This window comes from Moschus berezovskii, chromosome X (genome assembly GCF_049115385.1).
Source record: "Moschus berezovskii isolate FMDL1 chromosome X, NW_MosBer_1.0, whole genome shotgun sequence".
Lineage (NCBI taxonomy): Eukaryota > Metazoa > Chordata > Mammalia > Artiodactyla > Moschidae > Moschus > Moschus berezovskii.
The window spans coordinates 12,820,587-12,845,315 of record NC_142488.1 but is presented as its reverse complement, the minus strand read 5'-3'; the positions used below and the strand labels follow the sequence as shown (position 1 = coordinate 12,845,315).

The 24,729-nt window shown below is 43.1% G+C and overlaps 1 protein-coding gene across 7 annotated transcripts in view; it reads right to left on the bottom strand.

Annotated features, from left to right (window-relative positions):
• Nucleotides 1-1,614: 1,614 nt before the first annotated feature.
• OFD1 (OFD1 centriole and centriolar satellite protein) overlaps nucleotides 1,615-24,729 on the bottom strand; it is a 58,420-nt gene continuing 35,305 nt past the window's right edge. For all 7 annotated transcript variants that reach the window (XM_055438732.2, XM_088833617.1, XM_055438730.2 and 4 more), the window contains 10 exons: nucleotides 23,176-23,306; nucleotides 22,533-22,644; nucleotides 12,604-13,206; nucleotides 12,060-12,180; nucleotides 10,436-10,536; nucleotides 5,651-5,770; nucleotides 3,296-3,453; nucleotides 2,652-2,810; nucleotides 2,049-2,116; nucleotides 1,615-1,757 (listed from right to left, as the gene is read on the bottom strand). In XM_055438732.2, coding sequence (XP_055294707.2) covers nucleotides 1,715-1,757; nucleotides 2,049-2,116; nucleotides 2,652-2,810; nucleotides 3,296-3,453; nucleotides 5,651-5,770; nucleotides 10,436-10,536; nucleotides 12,060-12,180; nucleotides 12,604-13,206; nucleotides 22,533-22,644; nucleotides 23,176-23,306 — 1,616 coding nt within the window. In that variant the 3' untranslated portion in view covers nucleotides 1,615-1,714. The remainder of the gene's footprint in view (nucleotides 1,758-2,048; nucleotides 2,117-2,651; nucleotides 2,811-3,295; nucleotides 3,454-5,650; nucleotides 5,771-10,435; nucleotides 10,537-12,059; nucleotides 12,181-12,603; nucleotides 13,207-22,532; nucleotides 22,645-23,175; nucleotides 23,307-24,729) is intronic.

Here is a 24,729-nt window from a genome sequence, read left to right as displayed (position 1 = left end):
AAGTGAGAAATCAAAAACCTTTTGCACAGCAAAGAAAATAACCAACAAAATGAAATGGTAATCTATATAATGGAAGAAATATTTACAAATCATGTTTCTGATAAGGGGATAATATTCAAAATATATAAAGAACTCCAATAACTCAATCCAACAACTCCAACTCTCACATCCATACATGACTACTGGAAAAACCATAGCTTTGACTAGACGGACTTTGTTGGCAAAGTTAATGTCTCTGCTTTTTAATATGCTGTCTAGGTTGGTCATAGCTTTTCTTCCAAGGAGCAAGCCTCTTTTAATTTCATGGCTGCAGTCAGTCACCATCTGCAGTGATTTTGGAGCCCAAGAAAATAAAGTCTTCCACTGTTTCCATTATCTCCCCATCTATTTGCCATGAAGTGATGGGACCGGATGCCATGATCTTAGTCTTCTGAATGTTGAGTTTCCAGCCAGCTTTTCACTCTCCTCTTTCACCTTCATTAAGAGTCTCTTTAGTTCCTCTTTGCTTTCTAAGCCATAAGAGTGGTATCATCTGCACATCAGAGGTTACTGATATTTCTCCTCACAATCTGATTCCATCTTGTTCATCCATCCTGGCATTTCGCGTGATGTACTCTGCACATAAGTTAAATAAGCAGGGTGACAATATACAGCCTTGACGTACTCCTTTCCCTATTTGGAACCAGTCTGTTGTTCTATGTACAGTTCTGACTGTTGCTTCCTGACCTGCATACAGAGTTCTCAGGAGGCAGGTAAGGTATTCTGGTATTCCCATCTCTTTAAGAATTTTCCACAGTTTGTTATGATCCACACAGTCAAAGGCTGAAGTAGAAGGAGATGAAGCAGATGTTTTTCTGTAATTCTCTTGCTTTTTCTGTGATCCAGTGGATGCTGGGGCAATTTAATCTCTGGTTCTTCTGCCTTTTCTAAATCCAGGTTGCACATCTGGAAGTTCTCGATCACGTACTGTTGAAGCCTAGCTGGGAGGATTTTGAGCATGACCTTGCTAGCATGTGAAATGAGTGCAATTATGCAGTAGTTTGATCATTAGAAGCCTAAGGAATAATAAACACCCTCAAATCTCCTTCCCGTTTTAGTATGGAACTTAATGGCCAAACAAGTATCACCAGCAAAGACAACTAGCCCAATCTGAATATGTAAAGAAGGAATCCTCTAGGGTTTCACTGGAAAGACAGAGTAGACAGACCCTGCCTGTGTTATGCTCTGGGTGACCACTGGTTAGCACTGAAACTCTAGAAAAACATGTGTTTGTATTTTCAGGGATAAACCATAGGGAGAATGCCAGGGAAGATGGCCTCCTGTTTGACAGGTGGGAGCCCAACACTTAAGAGGAAGGGACACAACTGAAAGTTCAAAAAGGGAGGCCTAGAACTTGACCAATAAGATAAGTTCTCAAGAAGATATAACCTAAGACACAAATGATAAGTTCTCAAGAAGATATAACCTAAGACACAAATGGAGAAAAAAAATAGCAGCTCATTTCAGTGTAATGAAAGGCCTAAGAATGAGAAACCCTTAAGAGGTGTCACTTGACTAGATTATTTTTCATTTATACACTACAATAGCAAATAGAACCAGGAAAAAAAATCACACTGGATTGCACATGATTTTTATTGATCAGTTTGTCTCACTACAGAGAACTCACAGGCCGTTAGTTATGATATTGGAGTAAGAAGCTGGGCAGCCAACACGGTTACCAAATGTCATCTGGTTCCTCATGAGAAAAGGCCGCAAAACTAAATTAGGGAAAGACAAAAATTTTTTAAATCTGTTATATTCTTGTCAAGTTTATTCTGTGATCTCTATCATGTTCTCATTCCTTTCCTGTGGGGTTTCTGCCCTTGCTCACAATTTTTATCAGTAATTTGACAGGTTAATAAAATGCAATAGATTTTTTTTTTGAAGTCAGTCATTTTGACTGATTCAGTTATAGGCAGACTCAAATATCTGAACACATCCCTGGCTGAGAATGAACCAGCAATATAATAAATGGTTTGCATAAGAACACAATGCTGGGGACACCATACCTTTCGTCTTTGTCACTAGATGGCAGCGTGTCCAATTGTGAGCTCTCTCTGACCACCTTTTTGGAACTCTGACACAACAAGGAGGGGAGAGGAATTTTGCAATTAGATGTATATTCATTTTATTTAAAACTTTATGATTTCTTTAAGAACTGTTTTTGAAATATATAAGTAATTGAGTCTACAAAAGCTATGCCTTTTAAACATGACATTCAGCAAGCACATCAGAATAAGCTACCTGGAAGGTATTCTCAACACAGTACATTAGACTTAGATAAAATATTACTGTCTCAGTACTAACTCATTTATTATTCAATCATAGAGCTTTCATTTTATTTATTTCTTGTTCTGAAAATAATAAGATATCCCAACTTTTACAAACTTTGACAAATCAAAACTTCTTCAATCTTTTACTCAAACAAAAGCCATGATTTGTCAGGAGTGTCAGATATTGAGAAGGCTGGAGCTCTATGTAACTTTCAGATTTTCTATGCTTTTCCCTTTGTCTCCAGTGGAGACAGCAGATCTTTATCACAAGGTTTTCAAGTAAACCACATAAGCCCTCAACACTCCCCACCAACAGACGCCTGTCCACAACATCAGCACCTTATCCGTGGCGTCCTGGTCTGGATTCTGTTGTAGGATTTTCATGTATTTCTCTAGAGGATTTTCACCACAAACAGATTTAGATTTGTCTTTCATTTCCTGAACACTTGATTCGTATTCTTTGTCCACGTTCAACTTCAATGATTCTTCAATTAGCCTCTGAAATAGATGGGTACCAGAATAGGAACTATATATCTTTTAGAAGTTCTAAGGGTTGAAAAACACACAGTAATGTAATCCTTATCCTTTACCTACAACCCGCATGCCAGAGAATTGTTTTTTAATTGAAGTCACTGCTACCATCAAAGGGGCACAAGTGAAGTGGCCTGAGTAATCTATCTGGGACCAGAATAAGGGCCAGGAGCACATCAAAGAAAAGAGGACAGGGGAGCCCTGAAGCAAGAGACTCTTTTTGTAACCTCATTTACAATGAGAAAATCAACTGCAAAACAAGGTCCTCCTCATTCATGAGCCTGTTTTCAGGACCAGATGAGGATGCACAGGACTGGGCTGGCCCTGCTACCCTGAACCAGAAGGCCTGTGTGCTCCACAGCTGTCTTCAGGCCGCCCAAGGCTGGTTCACTTCCCTGCTCCTCCTAGGACTTGGAGACACAGGGGCCTCCCTCTCCCACCAGCATCATTACCCTTTCCTGTTCCAGCTTTTCGAGTTCTCGCCGCTCCCTCTGCAGAGTTTCCTGCCACTTCCTCCGCCTCTGCTCTTCTTCCTGCCTTCGTTCCCTCGCCTGCTGTTCTTGGAGTTTTTCTTCTTCCTTCTGTTCTGCGAGTGATTTCTGGTTGACACCTAATGGTACAGAAAATAAAGAACGAATAGCTTCCGGCAGCAGATTTTTTCAGACAAACACAGGATGGATACGCAAGGGTCTTGCCAAGCCCCAGGGAGACGGTGCGATTGTCAGCTGCCTCTGCTGGCCTCCAAGCCCTCAGCCCCAAACCTGGCAGCGCGCCCCACCCACCTCTCAACGGTGTCCCCACCTCCTCCTTCCTCACTGAGGGGAGCCCTGTATTTCTGCCTCTGCATCTGGTTCTGAGCCCGCCGGATGCTTAGCATTCTGAGCCGATCATTCGTCCCCATTTATTCCCACAGCATTCTGGTCACTACCCCAACCCTACACTTCCACAGGGGTGCAAGAGTCTCCTGCCCAGAGCAAGACAAAACCACCAGCCACCCTCCCCTCCCCACTCAGGCCGCCTGGCCATCACTCCATTCCCTCCAGGCGGATCCCTCCCTGGTTCTGTCCACCAACCGCCAGGGCTTCGGGCTCCCACCTCTCCTCGTCCTGCTGCTGCAGTGAGGGTCCTGACCACCCTTCACCGAGAGCGCCAACACCACAGTCTCTGCATTCCCTGACACCAGTCTCTCAGCCTTCAAGTCAGTATGCTTCCTTAGCACCAGTCACGCCCCAAAGAGAAGGGAGGGATGCACTGAGCGCTGTCTCTGCTCTGGTAGAGTCCAGACTACGGCAGCCGAGGCCCCGACAACTGGTCTTTTCCTATCGGACTGACTTCCTCCACCATCACCATCACTTTTGCACATTCGACCCCCACAAACCCCCTCCCAGCATGTTCACTGTCACCTGACTCCAGCTGATCTTCGCTGCCCCCGCCTTTGCTCCCACAGTCTCCCCAACTTGACGTGCTCCCTCCCCATCTCTCCGCGGAAACCCCCCTCCTACCAGGTGAGCTCCCACCCTGGTGCCCCCTGGTACCCCCACAGGGGCAGGGAACCTCTCCAGTGCCAGCCTTGTCCAAAATGGTATGTATTTACTTTCTGCTCCTTCTGGGCATGGCCCAGGCTTCATTGCTAACTCCTGAGAGCCCACAGCACAAGTCCCTGTACCTCATGGTTGAATTACATTCCAATCCCCACTGATGGTTATGCTGACCTTTCTCCTCCAGCCCTGGCTGAAAAACCTCATCTCTGACCCACCCTCCCCAACAGTGTGGAGAAACAGACAAATTCTCTAGTTCACCAGAGGACTCTGACTCTCTGTGCCGGGCCCTGGTTCCACGTCACCAACCGGAGAGAGACAACACAGGCTTGTCTGGCCCTTGACCCTGGCCGTGAACCTGACTACTGGAGGCAGCCAGTACTCATTTCCATGGGCAGAAAGGCAATCTAATCTTCTGGTCGTTCCTGGGGGAGGAGGGTCACTCCTGAATGGTGCAGCCACACTTTTGAATACTCATTTTAGAAGACCTTATTATACCATCTAGTACCTGTCAGAGGCAGAACACCTATCTCCTCAGCTGGTTTCTCTTACTCTGTTATTTTTATTACTATCTCCTCCAGATGGCTGCCACCATCGCTACTCAGTACCCATCTGACTGCGGCTCCTTGGTGATGGCTTGCTGACCATCCCCTCCTCCACAACCACCACCCCCCAACCCTGAGAAGCTCCACAAAGCAGGAGCTGCTTGACTGCAGGATGCCCAGCCCCCAGGAAAGTGCCTGGCACAGAAAAAGCTCTTCAGCAAGCCATCCTGAATGGATGTTTTCCACAATGATTTATGCTGGACTCAGCAAAATCAACCCTCTCACAATCTTTCTTCTGTCAGCAATTCCTCCTGTTTCCGAGTATGGTGACTTCACACTGCCTACGAGAGGCTTTACACAGCTTTGGGGGAGGACGGTTTTACTAGTAGGTGGTTTTACTTGAGGAAGGGTGTATACGAGGCTTTAACACTTTGGTCCAAGGAGAGGAAAGGACCTGTCCACTGGCCAAGGCCAGAACCACTTCCACACGCTGGTGAGGGAAGGGGGAGCCTGCAGAAGAGATAGGGACAGAAAGTGGGCCAGACAGGAGGGAGGGATATAATGACCACTTTTCCTTCAATGTCATCACTGTTTTGAAGACTGAAATGTAACAGGTTAACCACCCTAATTTTTTAAGGTATTAAGGAAGCAAACAGATAGAAAGAAAACAATATTAAATGTTATTATTGACATACCTCGTTAGTTAGAACAGAGGAAAACTCACCCGGGTACTGAAAGGAGATGGGCCTGGTGGGCACAGGGGCTGCAGCGCTGTCCACTTGAGGCATGTCGCCAGCATGATGGAGGCCCTCTCTCTCGAACTGCCTTGGCACACTCCGTCCACCTATAAGAAGTGCAAGTGAGTCTCCCTTAGCCCTCAGCAGCAGCAAGAGAAGAGAGGGTGGGGATAACTGCCTGCTGAGCACTGAAGTTTCAGACAAAGCAACTGGGCCAGCCCTTTCCTTATAGGGTTCCAGGAACTTACTGGAGCCATTCTCCAATGTATCTGCTTCTCAAAGCGTTCTTAGGAGATTCATTTACAAATTTGACTTGTTACCCAGCAGGGAAATCAGTCTAGTGACAGCAGAAATCATCTGGCTTGGTAAAAAACATCTGAATTCTATTTCAATAGCAGTGATTTAACAAAGTTACTGAAGTTGGTTCAAAGAGTTCATAAAATATACGAAGCCCTTTCATTTCCCTGTTCAAAGTACTAGACATTCAGACTTGAGGATGAAGCTCTCAAGGCAAAACAATAGGTTAACACACAAATATAAAGACTTTCTGGGGGATGGGATCAAGATGGAGGAGTAGGTCGTGGAGCTCACCTTCTCCCACAAACAAGAAAAACTCTAGGTAACTGAGTAGGATGAAAGAAAAAAAAAGGAAGGAATTGGGAGGGGACCTGCACCCGAGCGAGGGAGCTGTGAAAAAGGAAAGGTTTCCACACTCTGTGAGCTGAGGCTCAGCCTTCAGAGGTCAGAACCTGGGAGACAGCCTGAGGGGCTAGAGTGTGGTGCGCCACAACCAAGGGAGTACGGCAAGAAGCCTGGAGCAGCCAGGTTGATCACGGGGTCACAAACAGTGACTTAGTGACTGAACAACAACAGACGGATACTGAGGATGTCTCACGTTTCTGGCTATTATGAATAAAGCTTCTACAGTCAAAAAAAAAAGACTTGGTAAGCCAGAAAGAGCCTCAGAGCTGGCTGATACTACATTCCTGTTGTTTAGTGACGTAGTAGCTCCGAGGTCGAACAATCTAAGGCAGGACCAAAGCCAGGACAACAATTTCTAGTCTCTTAAGCTAATACTCTTTAATCTCCATTCTGTAACTAAGGAAGGTTTTTCTAAATCTGAGGCAATTGATGGAATCATTATAATTCAAAGAAAACTCACTTAACATGGTCACATTCCATAAAAGGCAGGGGGAAGCAAATTTTAAGAAGTGACTTATTTTAAATCTGAGGCAATCCTAACCCTCACAAAATAAGGATTCATTTACAGGCTTCATTTACCCCATGAACATTATGAAAAGGCAAAAAGATATGACACTGAAAGATGAATTCCCCAGGTCGGTAGGTCATGGAGCCCAATATGCTACTGGAGAAGAATGGAGAAATAACTCTAGAAAGAATGAAGTGACAGGGTCAAAGCAAAAACAACACCAAATTGTGCACATGACTGGTGATGGAAGTAAAGTCTGATGCTGTAAAGAGCAATATTGCATAGGAACCTGGAATGTTAGGTCCATGAATCAAGGCAAATTGGAAGTGGTCAAACAGGAGATGGCAAGAGTGAACATTGACATTTTAGGAATCAGTGAACTAAAATGGACTGGAATGGGCAAATTTAACTCAGATGACCATTATATCTACTACTTTGGGCAAGAATCCCTTAAAAGAAATGGAGTAGCCATCATAGTCGACAAGAGTCTGAAATGCTGTACTTGGATGCAATCCCAAAAATGACAGAATGATCTCTGCTCGTTTCCAAGGCAAACCATTCAATATCGTGGTAATCCAAGTTTATGCCCCAACCAGTAACGCTGAAGAAGCTGAAGTCGAACGGTTCTATGAAGACATACAACACCTTCTAGAACTAACACCCCAAAAAGATGTCCTCTTCATTATAGGGGACTAGAATGCAAAAGTAGGAAGTCAAGAGATACCTGGAGTAACAGGCAAATTTGGCCTTGGAGTACAAAAATGAAGCAGGGCAAAGGCTAATAGAGTTTTGCCAACAGAACGCACTGGTTATCATAGCAAATACCCTCTTCCAACAACACAAGAGAAGACTCTATATATGGACATCAACAGATGGTCAATACCGAAATCAGATTGGTTATATTCTTTGCAGCCAAAGATAGAGAAGCTCTATACAGTCAGCAAAAAAACGACTGGGAGCTGACTGTGGCTCAGATCATGAACTCCTTATTGCCAAATTCAGACTTAAATTGAAGAAAGTAGGGAAAACCACTAGACCATTCAGGCATGACCTAAGTCAAATCCCTTAGAATTATACAGTGGAAATGACAAACAGATTCAAGGGATTAGATCTGATAAACAGAGAACCTGAAGAACTATGGACGGAGGTTCATGATGTTGTACAGGAGGCAATGATCAAGACTATCCCCAAGAAAAAGAAATGCAAAATGGTTGTCTGAGGAGGCCTTACAAATAGCTGAGAAAAGAAAAGAAGCTAAAGGCAAAGGAGAAAAGGAAAGATATATCCATTTGAATGCAGAGTTCCAAAGAAGAGCAAGGAGAGAGAAGAAAGCCTTCCTCAGTTATCAATGCAAAGAAATAGAGGAAAACAATAGAATGGGAAAGACTAGAGATCTCATCAAGAAAATCAGAGACACCAAGGGAAAATTTAATGCAAAGATGGCAACAATAAAGGACAGAAATGGTATGGACCTAACAGAAGCAGAAGATATTAAGAAAAGGTGGCAAGAATACACAGAAGAACTATACAAAAAAGATCTTCATGACCCAGATAACCACAATGGTATGATCACTCACCTAGAGCCAGACATCCTGGAATGCGAAGTCAAGTGGACCTTAGGAAGCATCACTAGGAACAAAGCTAGTGGGGGTGATGGAATTCCAGTTGAGCTATTTCAAATCATAAAAGATAATGCTGTGAAAGTCCTGCACTCAATATGCCAGCAAATTTGGAAAACTCAGCAGTGGCCACAAGACTGGAAAAGGTCAGTTTTCACTGCAATCCCAAAGAAAGGCAATGCCAAAGAATGCTCAAACTATTGCACAGTTGTACTCATCTCACACGTTAGCAAAGTATGCTCAAAATTCTCCAAGCCAGGCTTCAACACTATGTTAACTGTGAGCTTCCAGATGTTCAAGATGGATTTAGAAAAGGCAGAGGAACCAGAGATCAAATTGCCAACGTCCACTGGATCACTGAAAAAGCAAAGGAATTCCAAAAAAATATCTACTTCTGCTTTATTGACTATGCCAAAGCCTTTGACTGTGTGGATCACAAGAAACTGCGGAAAATTCTTCAAGAGATGGGAATACCAGACCACCTTACCTGCCTCCTGAGAAATCTGTATGCAGGTCAAGAAGCAACAGTTAGAACCGGATATAGAAACACAGACTGGTTCCAAACTGGGAAAGGAATACATCAAGGCTGTATATTGTCACTCTGCTTATTTAACTTACATGCAGAGTAATTCATGAGAAATGCTGGGCTGGAAGAAGCACAAGCTGGAGTCAAGACTGTCAGGAAAAATATCAATAACCTCAGATATGCAGATGACACCACCCTTATGGCAGAAAGCAAAGAGGAACTAAAGAGCCTCTTGAAAGTGAAAGAGAGTGAAAAAGCTGGCTTAAAATTCAACATTTAAAAAACTAAGATCATGGCTTCTAGTCCCATCACTTCATGGCAAATAGATGGGGAAACTATGGAAACAGGAAGACTTTAATTTTGGGGGCTCCAAAATCACTGCAGATGGTGTCTGCGGTCATGAAATTAAAAGACACTTCCTCCTTGGAAGAAAAGTTATGACCAACCTAGACAGCATATTAAGAAGCAGAGACATTACTTTGCCAACAAAGGACCATCTAGTGAAAGCTATGGTTTTTCCAGTAATCACATATGCATATGAGAGTTGGACTATAAAGAAAGCTGAGTGCTGAAGAACTGATGCTCTTGAACTGTGGTGTTGGAGAAGACTCTTGAGAGTCCCTTGGACTGCAAGGAGATCAAACCAGTCAATCCTAAAGGAAATCAATCCCAATATTCATTGGATGAACTGATTCTGAAGGTGAAGTTCCAATACTTTGCCCACCTGATGCAAAGAACTGACTCATTTGAAAAGACCCTGATGCTGGGAAAGATTGAAGGCCCGAAGAAAAGGGAACAACAGAGGATCAGATGGTTGGATGGCATCACTGAGTGAATGGACAACAGTTTTTGAGCCAGCTCCAGAAGTTGGTGATGGACAGGGAAGCCTGGCGTGCTGCAGTCCATGGGGTCAAAGAGTCACACACAACTGAGCGATGGAACTGACAGGCTTAGCTCTGATTTGCAATTGTTGTTCAGTCCCTAACTCACGTCTGACTCTTTGTGACCCCGTGGACTGTAGCACACCAGGCTTCCCTGTCCTTCACTATCTCCTGGAGTGTGCTCAACTCATGTCCACTGAGTGGGTGATGTCATCCAACCATGTCATCCTCTGCCACACACTTATCTTCTTGCCCTCAGTCTTTCCCTAACTTTGCAATTTAGTTATCCTGAAATTTTTAAAAAATGGAACTGAGAACCTAAAAATCTTCGTGATACAAAAGCATGGTACTATATCCGTATCACTGATTTTATCAGAAAATAAAAATGTGTTACTTTGTAACTGTTTTGCATTTTGTAACAATTGGTATGTTTTGCCAAAACATTTTACATTTTGAAACAAGTTCTACATATAAAAGCAAGCAAAAGTTCTACATATAAAAGCAATTTACATATTAATATTAATATTTAAACTTACATTCAAAAGATGCTTCAAATCCCTCGTTATCCTTAAAAACTAGCTTGTCCGGATTTGAAAATTCACTTTTGTCTTGAAGTTCTGTATGTCTTTGATAAAGACTGGATGGGAAGAATAAAATTCAAGAATGTGAAGCTTTAATAATGTAAGACACAAGAGCAGAGGGTGATGAAAAGCCTTTTGTGATTTGAGAAAATGCTTTAGAAAATTAATTTTTCGTGGACACATAGTGAATAGCAGCTACTCTGCACTGGGCGCTCTCCATGCACCAGACATCATTCCAAACCATTCAGTTCAGTTCAGTCGCTCAGTCGTGTCCGACTCTCCGTGACCCCATGAATCACAGCACGCCAAGCCTCCCTGTCCATCACCAACTCCCGGAGTTCACTCAAGCTTATGTCCACAGAGTTGGTGATGCCATCCAGCCATCTCATTCTCTGTCGTCCCCTTCTCCTCCCGCCCCCAACCTTTCCCAAACCATTACTATGCATTAACTCAGTCACTCTTCCACACTGCCTCATGCCATGAATTGGGTACTACCATTGTTAATAAAGAATATCCTGGCACTCTCAAAGCTGTTCTGAGGAGGAATTTTTATTTAAAGAACTTGAAAATTTTTTCAAAAAGCTCTTTACACTATTAGCATGAGCCAGCTGAAGATGCCAAGCATCACAGTGCCCTAACTCGGCCCACATGTGTCCTGCCTCTCTTCTTGGCTTTAACACAGAAGGACCGATATGGAAAAAAAAATTACCTACTTTAGGACCAGACAAGCACCTGTGGTAGTTTTCAACTTTGTACAGTAGATGAGCATCAACACACAGATGCCCAGGCCTGAGCTGAGAGAGGAAGAGTCAGAATCTCCCACCGTGGAGACCGGGCACAGGGAGAAGGCCCACCCTTGACTTGAATCTCAGCCTGCTGCCCACCCCCGCCCCCAAGCTTCTCAACACACCCACCGCATTCTGCTTCAGCCCGTGTACCCTAGGACTCACTACCACTTTTGATTTCAGTGATTGCCACTGTGGAACCTTATTTGCTTATATTTAAAAGCCTAAATATTTGTAAGTGACTTTTTAATGATGTACAAAACTATTTAATGTTTACAGTGAATTGGTTTGCATTTGCAAATTCTTTATGTCTGTTTTATCTTTATAAACCAAGTCTATTCACAGAACTATGAAGATGCTTATTAATACCCAAGTATATACACTATAGGGATTCCCCGGTAGCTCAGTTGGTAAAGAATCCACCTGCAATGCAGGAGACCCTGGTTCGATTCCTGGCTTGGGAAGATCCACTGGAGAAGGGAAAGGCTACCCTCTCCGGTATTCTGGCCTGGAGAATTCCATGGAGTATATAATCCAGTCACAAAGAGTCAGACACGACTGAGCAACTTTCACACATACACTATACATCAAGTTTAGCAAACAAGCAGAATTTGTTTTCCTCCAGGCAATAATTCAAATGATTCTCAGAGATCATGCATCTTTATAATCTGATTGCAAATTCTATCCTGCCACACGGTCTTTAACATCACCTAAAAAACTGGAGCCAGTCCTGGCTGAGACCACAGGAAGCTAACCAGCCTTAGCAGAGGCCAGGCAGAGAACGAGGTACTTACCCGGCCTTTTGCTCCAGAGGGCTGGAGAGCGAGTGCATGGAAAGGTTGTGTCTGGACTCGGCAGGCGAAGGCTGTGGCTTTCTGTCGGGACAGGTGGCGGTGACAGCAGACCGGCCCAGACCTACGGGGCAGGAGGAACCAGGACAAGCACGTTACAGATTGCGTGGAGAAGATGGCAGTGCAGCTTCTAGAGATTTCTACCACTTTGAAAATGAATTCGATCATCTTTGCAAGCAGTGGGGTATCATCCACAGAACTAACAATTCAGGCATGAATATGAAACTTTAGTGATAACAGGACAACACATGAAACTAACCAGCAGCCAAGGAAAAGCCACAGTCACTCTGAAAACCTCCACGTGCCGAGCAAAATGCTGGCACTTGACCCTCCATCCTACAGCCTCCACACCACCTGTAACCTGGGGTGGGGGAGTCGGGGTTCCCAGTTTATCAGCCTCCAGCTGCACTGTTACCCAGAGGAGAGGGAGGATGAGGAGCAACCGACCCCCGTCCAGAGCATCCACAGGCCTGTGTCCATAGCTCACCTTCCAGGTACATTTCACTATTGAGGCTTCTCGCTTTGGAGAGTGGCGTGGAGGAGAGCCGTCTTGAGGCTGCGCTATTGTGTGACCTTGAGGACATGCTGCTGGGCACCTCGGACACCTCGCTCTCATCTGCTCCACGTGTGCTCACTGGAGGCTGCTGAGAGGTGACTCTGGCGTCCACAAAAACACACCTCTCGGGAGCAGCTGCAGGGATGTTCTTGAGAGTCCCCAGCAGACGCAGCGAGGGTGGGCTCCTGGCTGCCAAGCGGCTCTTGGCAGGGTACCGACTAGCCCTTTGATGGTAGTTCTGGAAAGCTTTTTCCAGGCGCTCTGCCTCCTGCTCCAGCTCTCTCACCCTTACCTTGGTACTGGCTACAAACTCGAGGTCGGAATCAGGGGAACTTCCCTCTGCGCTGGCATTTGGGTATTTGGGGATCTGTGGTGTAACTGGGCCTGTTGTCGCCTCCTCTTGTCTCAGAGGATTTTTCAAGAAATTCCCACTGATGTCGCCATCACGAGGCCCCACCCTGGTGCTCATTAACCCGCTGATGAAGCGATTCAGCAGAGACTGCCTCGGGTTGTGGTACACTTCGTTCTCTAGCGCTGCAGGTCACAAACAGAGAGTGTGAGACAGGAAGGGAAGAGGTGGAGAACCGAACTGAAATGTTTCAGCAACTTTTTTGTTGAAGAATCAACTAGCACATTAAACAGTTTGTGGCGTGTGATCAAGATGGTGGAGTAGTTAGATGTGAAGCACACCTCTGCCCACAATACATCAACAATACATCTATGTGTGGCGTGATTCTCACAGAATATCTACTGAACACTGCCAGAAGACCTCAGACCTCCGAAAGGGCAAGAAAATCTCCATGGAACCAGGCAGGACAAAAGGAGGGAAAAAAAAGCAAGGAAGAAGTTGGGACAAGATCTGTATCCTCAGGAGGGTGCTATAAAAGAGGTAAGGTTCCTGCACCCCATGAGATCAGCCAAGATGGAGTTGAGATCCAGAGCCCCTAGTAGAACGCAGCCTCTGGGTGCTGAAGCTCACACTTCGGAAATCAGACCCAGGGAGAGGGCTAGGGTGGGCTGTGCGGAAACAGCCTGAAGGGGCTGGAGTCTGGAGCAGTCACTCCTGAGGGTGTACATGGAGGAAGCTTGGGCCGCCTTAGAGGCCAGGTGCTATTGATGGTTGGGGTGTGTGAGGGGAGTGGTGGGACACACCACTGCAGCCTCTTCCGCTGTGCATGCTTGCAGGTGGCATGACACGGCCTACAGGAGCTCTAAGAGGGGTCACGAGCTGCAGCAACCGCCACCTGCATGCCACAGGCTTCAGGATCAGTTCTGAGCCTCTGCTGTGACTTACTCCCCACCTCAGGCTACAGAAGCAGTCTTGAATGGCCACCACTGCCACCCTTCTGGGCTCCAGGAGTGGTCTCAAGCCACCAACAATCCCCATCATGTGCTCTGGGAGCCTGTGAGATCCTCCACCAATGCTGAGACCCTCAGGACTAGGCACCAGTCACTGCATCTGCACACCCCGATTATAAGGGGATAATGACCATGGCCAGCACACACTGAGCAAAAGAGGTCACAGGCATCCATACCAAAAACAGCCCTCATGCCAAACAAACACTAAATCCACAGAAGCTACACAGGGACACTTCCACATATAAATAGTCCCCCAAGACCACAATAGATATATTTCTCTTCTGTAAGTTTGGGAGAGAAAATTAAGTAAAATGAAGCAGAGGAACCACTCCCAGTTAAAAGACCAAGATAATTCCCCTGAAAGAACAAACAATGAAACAGACCTCTTCAGTTTAACAGACACTGATTTCAAAAAAGATAATGAAAATACAAAAAGGATTAAGGAAAAGTTATCAGTAAAAATGCAGAGTACTGTAAAAAGGGACTACAAACGATAAAGAGAAAGCAAGAAAATTACAGAACTTGTTTGCTGAGACGAAAACTGAACTAAAGGCAATGAATAATGTAGAAAAACAGGCAATTCCCTGGTGGTGCGGTGGTTAGGACTCCACACTTTGACTACTGAGGGTGTGGGTTCAATCCCTGGTAAGGGTACAAGATCCTGCAAGCCATGCAGCATGGCTGAAACAAAACAAAACCAATAACGCTGAAGAATGAATAAGTGACCCAGAAAACAGAATAATGTAAATCACCCATTCAGGACAGCAGACAGAAAACCAAATGAAAAAAAACAAAGAAACCGAAACAAGAGACCTGAAAGTAGTGAAAGTGAAAGTCGCTCAGTCGTGTCCAGCTCTTTGTGACCCCATGGACTATACAGCCCATGGAATTCTCCAGGCCAGAATACCAGAGAGGGTAGCCTTTATCTTCTCCAGGGGATCTTCCCAACCCAGGGATCGAACCCAAGTCTCCCGCATTGTGGGCAGATTCTTTACCAGCTGAGCCACAAGGGAAGCCCAAGAATACTGAAGTGGGTAGCCTATCCCTTCTCCAGTGGATCTTCCCAACCCAGGAATTGAACTGGGGTCTCCTGCATTGCAGGTGGATTCTTCACCAATTGAGCTAGAGACCTATGGGACAATAAAAAGCATGCCAATCTATACATAATAGGGATTCCAGAAGGGGAAGAAAGAGAAAAGCTCAAAAATGTATTTGAAGAAATTACGGCTGAAAACTTCCCAAACCTGAAGATGTAAACAGATATCCAGTACAGGAAGAGACAGGGTTCCACATAAGGTAAACTCAAAGAGACCTACACCAAGGCATATTCTAATAAAAAATGGCAAAAGTTAAAGAGAGGATTCTAAAGGTAGCAAGAGAAAGAGAGTAAGAAAACGTAGATTTCCCCCCCCCCCCCACTTCATAGAATATGTTAGAGCCTATATGGCTACCAGTCTAAGGCAAGTAGATAAAGGATGGAGTTAACATACTTGAAAAACAGGGTAACTACAAATCAAAAACATACAACAGATTCACAAAAACCAAAAAGAAGAGAAGATAAGTATAATACAAAAGAAAATCATCAAATCACACAATGAAAAAAAAATGGACAAATAAAAAATCAATGGGAAAACAAGCCTTAAAATGGCAATAAATGTACATCTAACAATTATCACCTTAAATGTAAATGACTGAATGCACCAATCGAAAGACAGAGTGATTGACAGGATTAAAAAAAAACAAGAGCTTAGGGCAAAGGACACAGACTGAAAGTAAGGAGATATAAAAAGATATTTCAACCAAACAAATGAAAAGAAAGCAGGGGTCACAATACTTTAATCAGACAAAACAGCCTTTAACACAAAGGTCATAAAGAAAGATAATGAAGGACACTTTATAATGATAAAAGGGTCAATACAAGAAGATTTTACATGTGTTAACCTAAAATATATGCACCTAACATAGAAGCACCCAAACACATAAAACAAATACAAACAGATATAAAGAGATAAATTCACAAGAATATGATAATGGTAGGAGACTTTAACACCCCACTCCCATCAACGGACAGATCTTCTATGCAAAATAATAATAAAACAACAGAGATTCTAAATAGTACAATAGAGCAGTTAGACCTAATTTATATTTTCACGACATTATATCCAAGAACAAAAAACCAATACACATTCCTTTCAACTGCACATGGAACAGTCTCTACAACTGACCACATGCTGGAGCACAAAACAAGCCTCAACATATGTAAGGGTACAGAAATTATCTTACACATCTTTTCTGACTACAAAGGCATGAAACTAGAAATTAACCACAGAAAAAGAAATGGGGAAAAAATGACTGCATGCAGACTAAACAATATGCTACTGGAAAACCAATGGATCAACAAGGAAACCAAAGTGGAAATTTAAAAATACCTTAAGACAAATGACAATGAAAACAGAAACATACAAAATCTCAGGGACATAGCAAAAGCAGTTCTTAGAAGTTCACAGTAATACAGGCCTTCCTCAAACAAACAAGAAAAATCTCAAATAAACAACGTAATATACCACCTAAAAGAATCAAAAAAAGAAGAACAAACAAAACCTAAAGTCAGCAGAAAGAAGGAATAAAGATAGAAAATAAAGTAGCAATTAAAAAATGGGAAAAGTCAATAAAACCAAGAGCTGGGTCTTTGAAAGAGTAAACAAAATTGATAAACCTCTGGCCAGGCTCACCAAGAAAACAGACAACCCAAATAAACAAAATAATAAATTAAAAAAGAGATACAACAGCCAATACTACAGAAATACCAAAAAAAAAAAACCCTAAGGGAATACTAAGAACAATTATATGCCAATAAATTCAACAACTTAGAAGAAATGGACAACTTTGTAGATATATAGAGCTCACCAAAACTGAATCAAGAAGAAATAATTTGAACAGACTGATCACTAGAAGTGAAAGAGAATCTGTAATTAAAAGAAACAAACAAACAAAAAACTCCATACAAAGTACAGGACCAGATGTCTTCACAGGTGAATTCTTCCAAACATACAAAGAAGAACTTATACAGATCCATCTCAAACTCTTACAAAAACTTGAGGAGGTAGGAACACTCACAAAGATCTTCTATGAAACCACCATCACCTTGATACCAAAACCAGACAAAGACACCACCAAAAAAGAAAATTACAGATCAGTATCTTTGATGAATATAGATGAAAAATCCCTCAGCAAACTATTAGCAAACTGAATCGAACAATATATACAAAAGATCATATACTACAACCCACATGAGATTCATCCCAAGCTCACAAGAATGGTTCAACGTACACAAATCAATGTGAAACACCACATAAACAAAAGACAAAAACCACACGATCATCTCAATAGATGCAGAAAAACCATTTGATAAAACTCAACATCCAGTCAAGACAAAATTCTTACTAAGGTGGGTATAGAGGGAACATGTCTCAACACAATAATAACCATTTACGACAAACCCACAGCCAATGTAATACTCAATGGTGAAAAGCCAAAAGCCTTTCTAGGAAAATTTAGAACAAGACAAGGATGCCCACTCTAACCTCTTCTATTCTATACAGTACTGAAAGCTCTAGCCACAACAATAAGACAAGAAAAAGAAATAATAGGTATCCAAATTGGAAGGGAAGAGGTAAAATTGCCACTATATGCAGATGACATGAAATTACATATATAGAAAATCCAAAGGACTCTACACAAAAACTACTATTTCTAATAAATGAATTCAGCAAAGTAGCAGGATACAAGATTAACCTTCAGAAACCAGCTGCATTTCTTTACACTAACAATGAAATATTAGAAAGGGAATGTAAAAAAAAACAGTACCTTTTAAAATTACTCCCCCCCCAAAAAAAATGAAAAATAAACTTGACCGAGGTGAAAGATTTATACATTGAGAACTATAAAATAGGATTCTTTACCAGCTGAGCCACCAGAGAAGCCCAAGATACAGGAGTGGGTAGCCTATCCCTTCTCCAGTGGATCTTCCAGACCCAGGAATTGAACTGGCGTCTCCTGAATTGCACGTGGAATCTTTACCAGCTGAGTTACTAGGGAAGCCCATCAAATATTAATAAAGGAAATTAAAGAGGATTCAAAGAAATGGAAAGATATCTCATGCTCTTGGACTGGAACAATACTGTTAAAATGGCAATACTACCCAAAGAAATCTATAGATTTAATGTGATCTCTATCAAATTACCCATTATATTTCTTCAAAGAACTAGAATAATCAATCCTAAAATTTATATGGAACCATAAAAGACCCAGAATTGCCAAAGTAATCCTGAGGAAAAAAAAATACAAGCCGGAAGGCATAACCCTTCCAGACTTCAGACAATACTACAAAGCTACTGTAATCAAAACATCATCGTACTGACACAAACACAGACATATGCATTAATGGAATAGCACAGAGAGCCCATAAATAAACCCACACATCTAAGTCAATTAATCTTCAACAAAGGAGGCAATAATATACAATGGGAAAAACATAGTCTGTTCAACAAGTGGTGTTGGGAAAGCTGAAGAGCTGCATGTGAATCAACAAAATCAGAACACACCCTCTCACCATACACAAAAATAAACTCAAAATAGCTTAAAGACTTAAACATAAGACGTGATACTATAAAACTCCTACAAGAGATCGTAAGAAAATATCTCTGACATAAATTACAGCAATGTTTTCTTAGATCAGTCTCCCAAGGCAATGGAAATAAAAACAAAAATAAACAAATGAGACCTAATCAAACGTACAAGCCTTTGCACAGCCAAAGAAACCATAAACAAAAAGACAACCTACACAATGGGACAAAATATTTACTAACTATGCTACCAACAAGGGCTTAATTTCCAAAGTACATACACTCAGTGGCAAAAAAACCAAACAACTCAATTGAAAAATGGGAAAGAGTATGGAGGTTCCTCAGAAAAGTAAAAATAAATTACCATATGATCTAGCGATTCCACTCCTGGGCATATATACAGACAAAGCTCTAATCCAAAAAGATATATGCACCAGTATGTTGACAGCAGCACTATTCACAATAGCCGAGACATGGAAACAACCTAAACCTTCATCAACAGATGAGTGGATAAAGATGTGGTGTGTACAGACAGACAGACAGACACACACACATACTGGAATATTACCCAGTCATAAAAAATAACAAAACAATGCCATTTGCAGCAACATGGATGCAACTAGAGAATACCATACTAGGTGAAGTAAGTCAGAAAGAGAAAAACAAATACCATGTGGAAATCACTTATATGTGGAATCTAACATATGACACAAATGAGCGTTATCTATGATACAGAAACAGACTTGTAGACATTGAGAACAGACTTATGGTTGCCAAGGGGGAGGGAGTTGGGGGAGGGATGGAGTGGGAGGCTGGGGTTAGCATATGTAAGCTACTATGTATGGAAGGGATAAGCAACAAAGTTCTACTGTAGAGCACAGAGAACTATATTCAGTATCCTGTGATAAACTGTAATGGAAAACAGTACCAAAAGCAATCTATCTGTGTGTGTGTGTGAGTGTGTGTGTGCATGTGTGCGCAAGTGAATCACTTTGCTGTACAGCAGAATCAACACAACAGGGTAAATCAACTATACTTCAATAAAAAAAAATAGTCTGTAAAACCAAAGTTATACCTGGTGGCTCAGAGGGTAAAGAATTTGCCTGCAATTCAGGAGACCTGGGTTCGATCACTGGGTGGGGAAGTTCCCCTGGAGAAGGGAATGTCAACCCACTCCAGTACTCTTGCCTGGAGAATCCCATGGATGGAGGAGCCTGGCGAGCTACAGTCCTTGGGGTCGCACAAGAGCTGGACATAACTGAGTGACTAACACTTTCACTTTCACAGCAGAAATCAACACAATAGGGTAAATCAACTATACTTCAACAAAGTCTGTAAAACCACAGTCAAAATAGCAATTATTAACATTTGAGAGCTTATGTGTACCAACTATTGCTTCAAATGCCTTCTTTTGTAATGCATGCTATTATTTCACAATCCATTATGTACGACCTTGAAATCCATAAAGCTCTGAGAACTGAAAAGGCATTCACAATGTATTAGGTGACAAAGCCTAACCGGACTTGAACTCATGTGGTTGAAAAACCTGACCTGATCTGATATAAACCCATTTATAATCTTTATTTAATAGACTTTATGCTTTTGGGCTCCAAAATCACTGCAGATGCTGATTGCAGCCATGAAATTAAAAGACGCTTACACCTTGGAAGGAAAGTTATGACCAACCTAGATAGCATATTAAAAAGCAGAGACATTACTTTGCCAACCAAGGTCCGTCTAGTCAAGGCTATGGTTTTTCCCGTGGTCATGTATGGATGTGAGAGTTGGCCTGTGAAGAAAGCTGATCGCTGAAGAATTGATGCTTTTGAACTGTGGTGCTGGAGAAGACTCTTGAGAGTCCCTTGGACTGCAAGGAGATCCAACCAGTCCATTCTAAAGGAGATCAGTCCTGGGTGTTCATTGGAAGGACTGATGCTGAAGCTGAGACTCCAATACTTTGGCCACCTCATGCGACAAGTTGACTCACTGGAAAAGACTCTGATGCTAGGAGGGATTGGGGGTGGGAGGAAATGGGGACGACAGAGAATGAGATGGCTGGATGGCATCACCGACTCGATGGACATGAGTTTGAGTGAACTCCGGGAGTTGGTGATGGACAGGGAGGCCTGGCGTGCTGTGATTCACGGGGTCGCACAGAGTCGGACGCGACTGAGCGACTGAACTGAACTGAACATTCACACACTTGACTTCAAAATAATGAATGTGTCTCATTACAGGATGCCAGCCCTGAACTCCCAGGACTGCAGCAAACTCTACTGCATACAGCCTGAGTCTCAGAGAGGGGAAGAAGGGCGTGTGGTCAGGCCACCACCGTGGGCCCAAAACTCTCACTGCTCCCACGTCATGGACAGGAGACTATAGCTGAATCACCCAATAGCAAAGTACCAAGTTGCTGGGCTGGCCTAATGCAAAGTCACCACGTGACCGCTCCTCTCCTGCAAGGCCACCTTGACGATGCCAGGGACAGATGCTTGGGAGGCCCGTGCTCGTGAAGCTTCCATCCTCAATGAACTATGTCTAATGATCTGAGCTCGGGACAGTTATAGCAGTGGGAAGTTTGGCAAAGGCAGAGTTGTGGAGAAAAAACGAGCAACAGGAAAGAGTACAGATGAGTGAAGAGACAGAAATAAAAGCAGGGTGGGGAGAAGGGGCCAAGGGCCCAAGGGGTAGAAGTGCAAATAGGAACTGAGGAAGGCTCAGAATCACAAAGTCTCATGAACTTCTGCTGGGCTTGAAAGCAGCTCAAGAAAGTGTCAAATTTGCCACTTCTTATGAAAGAGGGGCAGATGTCATGCATCCACAGGAAGACACAGTAGTAAAATGACAGCAGTGGCCGTTTCCCCAAGTGTTTTATGTGCCCCAGGCACTGCACTGGAGCCGACCACATACCCCCTTCATCCTCCACGGCACAGAAGGTATTATCCTCATTACAAAGAGGGGAATTGAGGCCCACGGAAGTTGAAAGAAATGTACCCAAAACCAAACAACTAACAGAAAAACGGATACAAATCCAGTTTTCTGATTTCACTAGCAGTGCTCTTTCGGCCAGGCCACACTGCCTCTCCCACTCACATAAACTCTGTCAGGGAATGTATAAAATCACTCAAGAGTCGACTGGTCTTATTATCAGGATGTATGTTAGTCGCTCAGTCATGTCCGACTCTTTGCAACCAGGCTCTTCCGTCCATGGGTTTTTCCAGGCAGGAACACTGGAGTGGGTTGCCATTCCCTTCTCCAGGTGATCTTCCTAACCCAGGGATCAAACCCAGGTCTCCTGCATTGCAGGCGGATTCTTCACTGTCTGAACCACCAGACAGCAAATAAAAAAGGAAAGCCTAGGTCCAGGATGAATTTGGGGCCTTCTGTGTTACTATCACACCTATCTGCGGTATGAGGTTCCCCCAAGCATGGGGCACCTGTGAAAACAAGTCATGTTGGCTGATCACCTGGCTGGTATCCCTGAAATGAACAGGGAGATTGACTTCTGAGCTGACACATTTCTCTATGAATTTTCCCTACGAGGTGCTGTGTGCTCAGCTGTGTCCAAATCTGTGGCTCCATGGACTATAGGCCACCTGTCCATGGGATTCTCCAGGCAAGAATACTTGAGTGGGTTGCCACTCCCTTCTTCAGGGGATCTTCCCGACCCAAGGATCGAACACATATTTCCCACATCTCCTGCATTGGCAGGAGGGTTCTTTACCACTGACCACCTGGGAAGCTTTCCCCTACTATGAGAATGACTAAGAATTCAATGAGTAACAATCACATTTTCACAAATGTCAGAAGTTTTACACTCACACACACACACACACACACACACACACACACAGAGAGGTTAAAAATGTCTCTAACCTGTCTGAGTTTGTTTTAGTTGAGATTTTAAAATTGAAACCTGCGCATTTAACCTCTTGACAGAAGCATCATATTCTAACACCTGGGCCTTCAGCTGGACGGAGTGCTCAATCTGCAGAGAATTAGAGAAGAAAAGAAATGAACATAAAAGAAATCACAGCTCACTTCAAAGGGAGTTATTCTCTCACTGGGCTTAATTCTTTTTTGCCCTTTTGCCAACTCTGAGCAGCGTTACACCCTTAATGCACAGGGTCCCTACAAGATGACGAAAGATAAAACAAGTTTCCACCTCTTGTCACATGCAAGTTAGAGCAGCTACTCCAGGGCAGACACAAGAGAGATGGCAGCAGTATTTCCAAGTCACAGGGTGCGAATCAAGACACTGCCACTGTGGGCACCACCAGGACTTGAAAAATTGTGTGTTTAAGTGAGTCCGCTTGCCTCTGGATTTTGTGACAATTAGGAATATAAACTCACATGATCACTGGAGAGTTCTCTCAGATGAGAAAGCACACACTTTAGCACCTTGGGGGAGCTCTGATGTTGAAGCAAACCCCATTTACGCTGGTGTGGTGTGTGCCAAGTTCACATATCTATGCAGCAGACTGGCTCAACCCCTAGCTGCACAAGGAGCAATACTCACTTCGCTTTGAAGCTGTTTTTGTAGAGCTTGCTTGTGGGTTTCGAACTCCTTATGCTCAAATGCAATAGCATTTTCTGCTTTCTTTAATTCTTTCTGAAAAATCAGCAATTCGGGAGACGGCTGAGCTATGCCTAGGAAAGTAGCAGAGCGTGATTGTTATCAACCTTAAGTTTTTTCATTGAGCTTTACTTTTAAAAGCAGCTAGAGAAGTTTCAAATTGTTCTTCCTTTTTGGGCACGCACACAATTTTCTAACAGCTCCATCAAATGGACAACGAGCAATTCTGCCACAGGAATTTCAAAACAATTTAATGCACATAAATGCAAATTTTACTATTCTTGAGGCCTTCTCCATGTAATAGACTTCTTTCAAATCCTTAAATTAATTTGAAAGCCTGACTCTCCCCTCTACCAAGCACAGAGGTAGAGAAGGAACGCTCTAGCAAAACCTATCCATGACTGCCCTGTGGTCCAATTCGATCTGTGCATCTGTTAACAGCTCTCAGGGTCCAGGCAGAAAGCAGATGGCATCTTCAATTCAGGTCATCGGAGAAGCCTTCAACGAAGACTGACTCAGGCTGGTCCCTAGCCACAAAGGATGGTGTAGTTCCCTAGACTGCTAATGGGGCCAGGCTGTTTGCTACCAGCCCTCGGGCCTGAAGGGCCTAGGAGAGAGGAACTCCCAGAAATGGGGAGAGCGAGCTTAAGTTCTAGCCATGGCAATCAGAGAAGAAAAAGAGATGAAAGGAATCCAAATTGGAAAAGATGAAGTAAAACTGTCATGTTTGCAGATGACATGAGACTATACAGAGAAAACCCTAAAGATGCTACCAGAAACTAGAACTCATCAATCAATTTGGTAAAGCTGCAGGATACAAAATCGGTCCACGGAAATCACTTGGATTTCTATACACCTACAATGAAAGATCAGAAAGAGTAATTAAGGAAACAATCCCATTCACCATTGCAACAAAAAGAATAAAATACCTAGGAATAAATCTATCTGTATGCAGAAAACTATAAGATGCTGATGAAAGAAATCAGACAACACAAAGAGATTTACCACGTTCTTGGATTGGAAGATCCAATACTATGAAAATGACCAGCAAAGTAATGCTCAAAATTCTCCAAGCCAGGCTTCAACACTACATTAACTGTGAGCTTCCAGATGTTCAAGCAGGTTTTAGAAAAGGCAGAGGAACCAAAGATCAAATTGCCAACATCCACTGGATCATTGAAAAAGCAAGGGAATTCCAGAAAAACATCTATTTCTGTTTTATTGACTATGCCAAAGTCTTTGACTGTCTGGATCACAAGAAACTGCGGAAAATTCTGAAAGGGATGGGAACACCAGATAACCTTACCTGCCTCCTGAGAAATCTGTATGCAGGTCAAGAAGCAACAGTTAGAACTGGACACAGAACCACAGACTGGTTCCAAACTGGGAAAGGAATATATCAAGGCTGTATATTGTCACCCTGCTTATTTAACTTATATGCAGAGTACATCATTTGAAATGCCAGGCTGGATGAAGCACAAGCTGGAGTCAAGACTG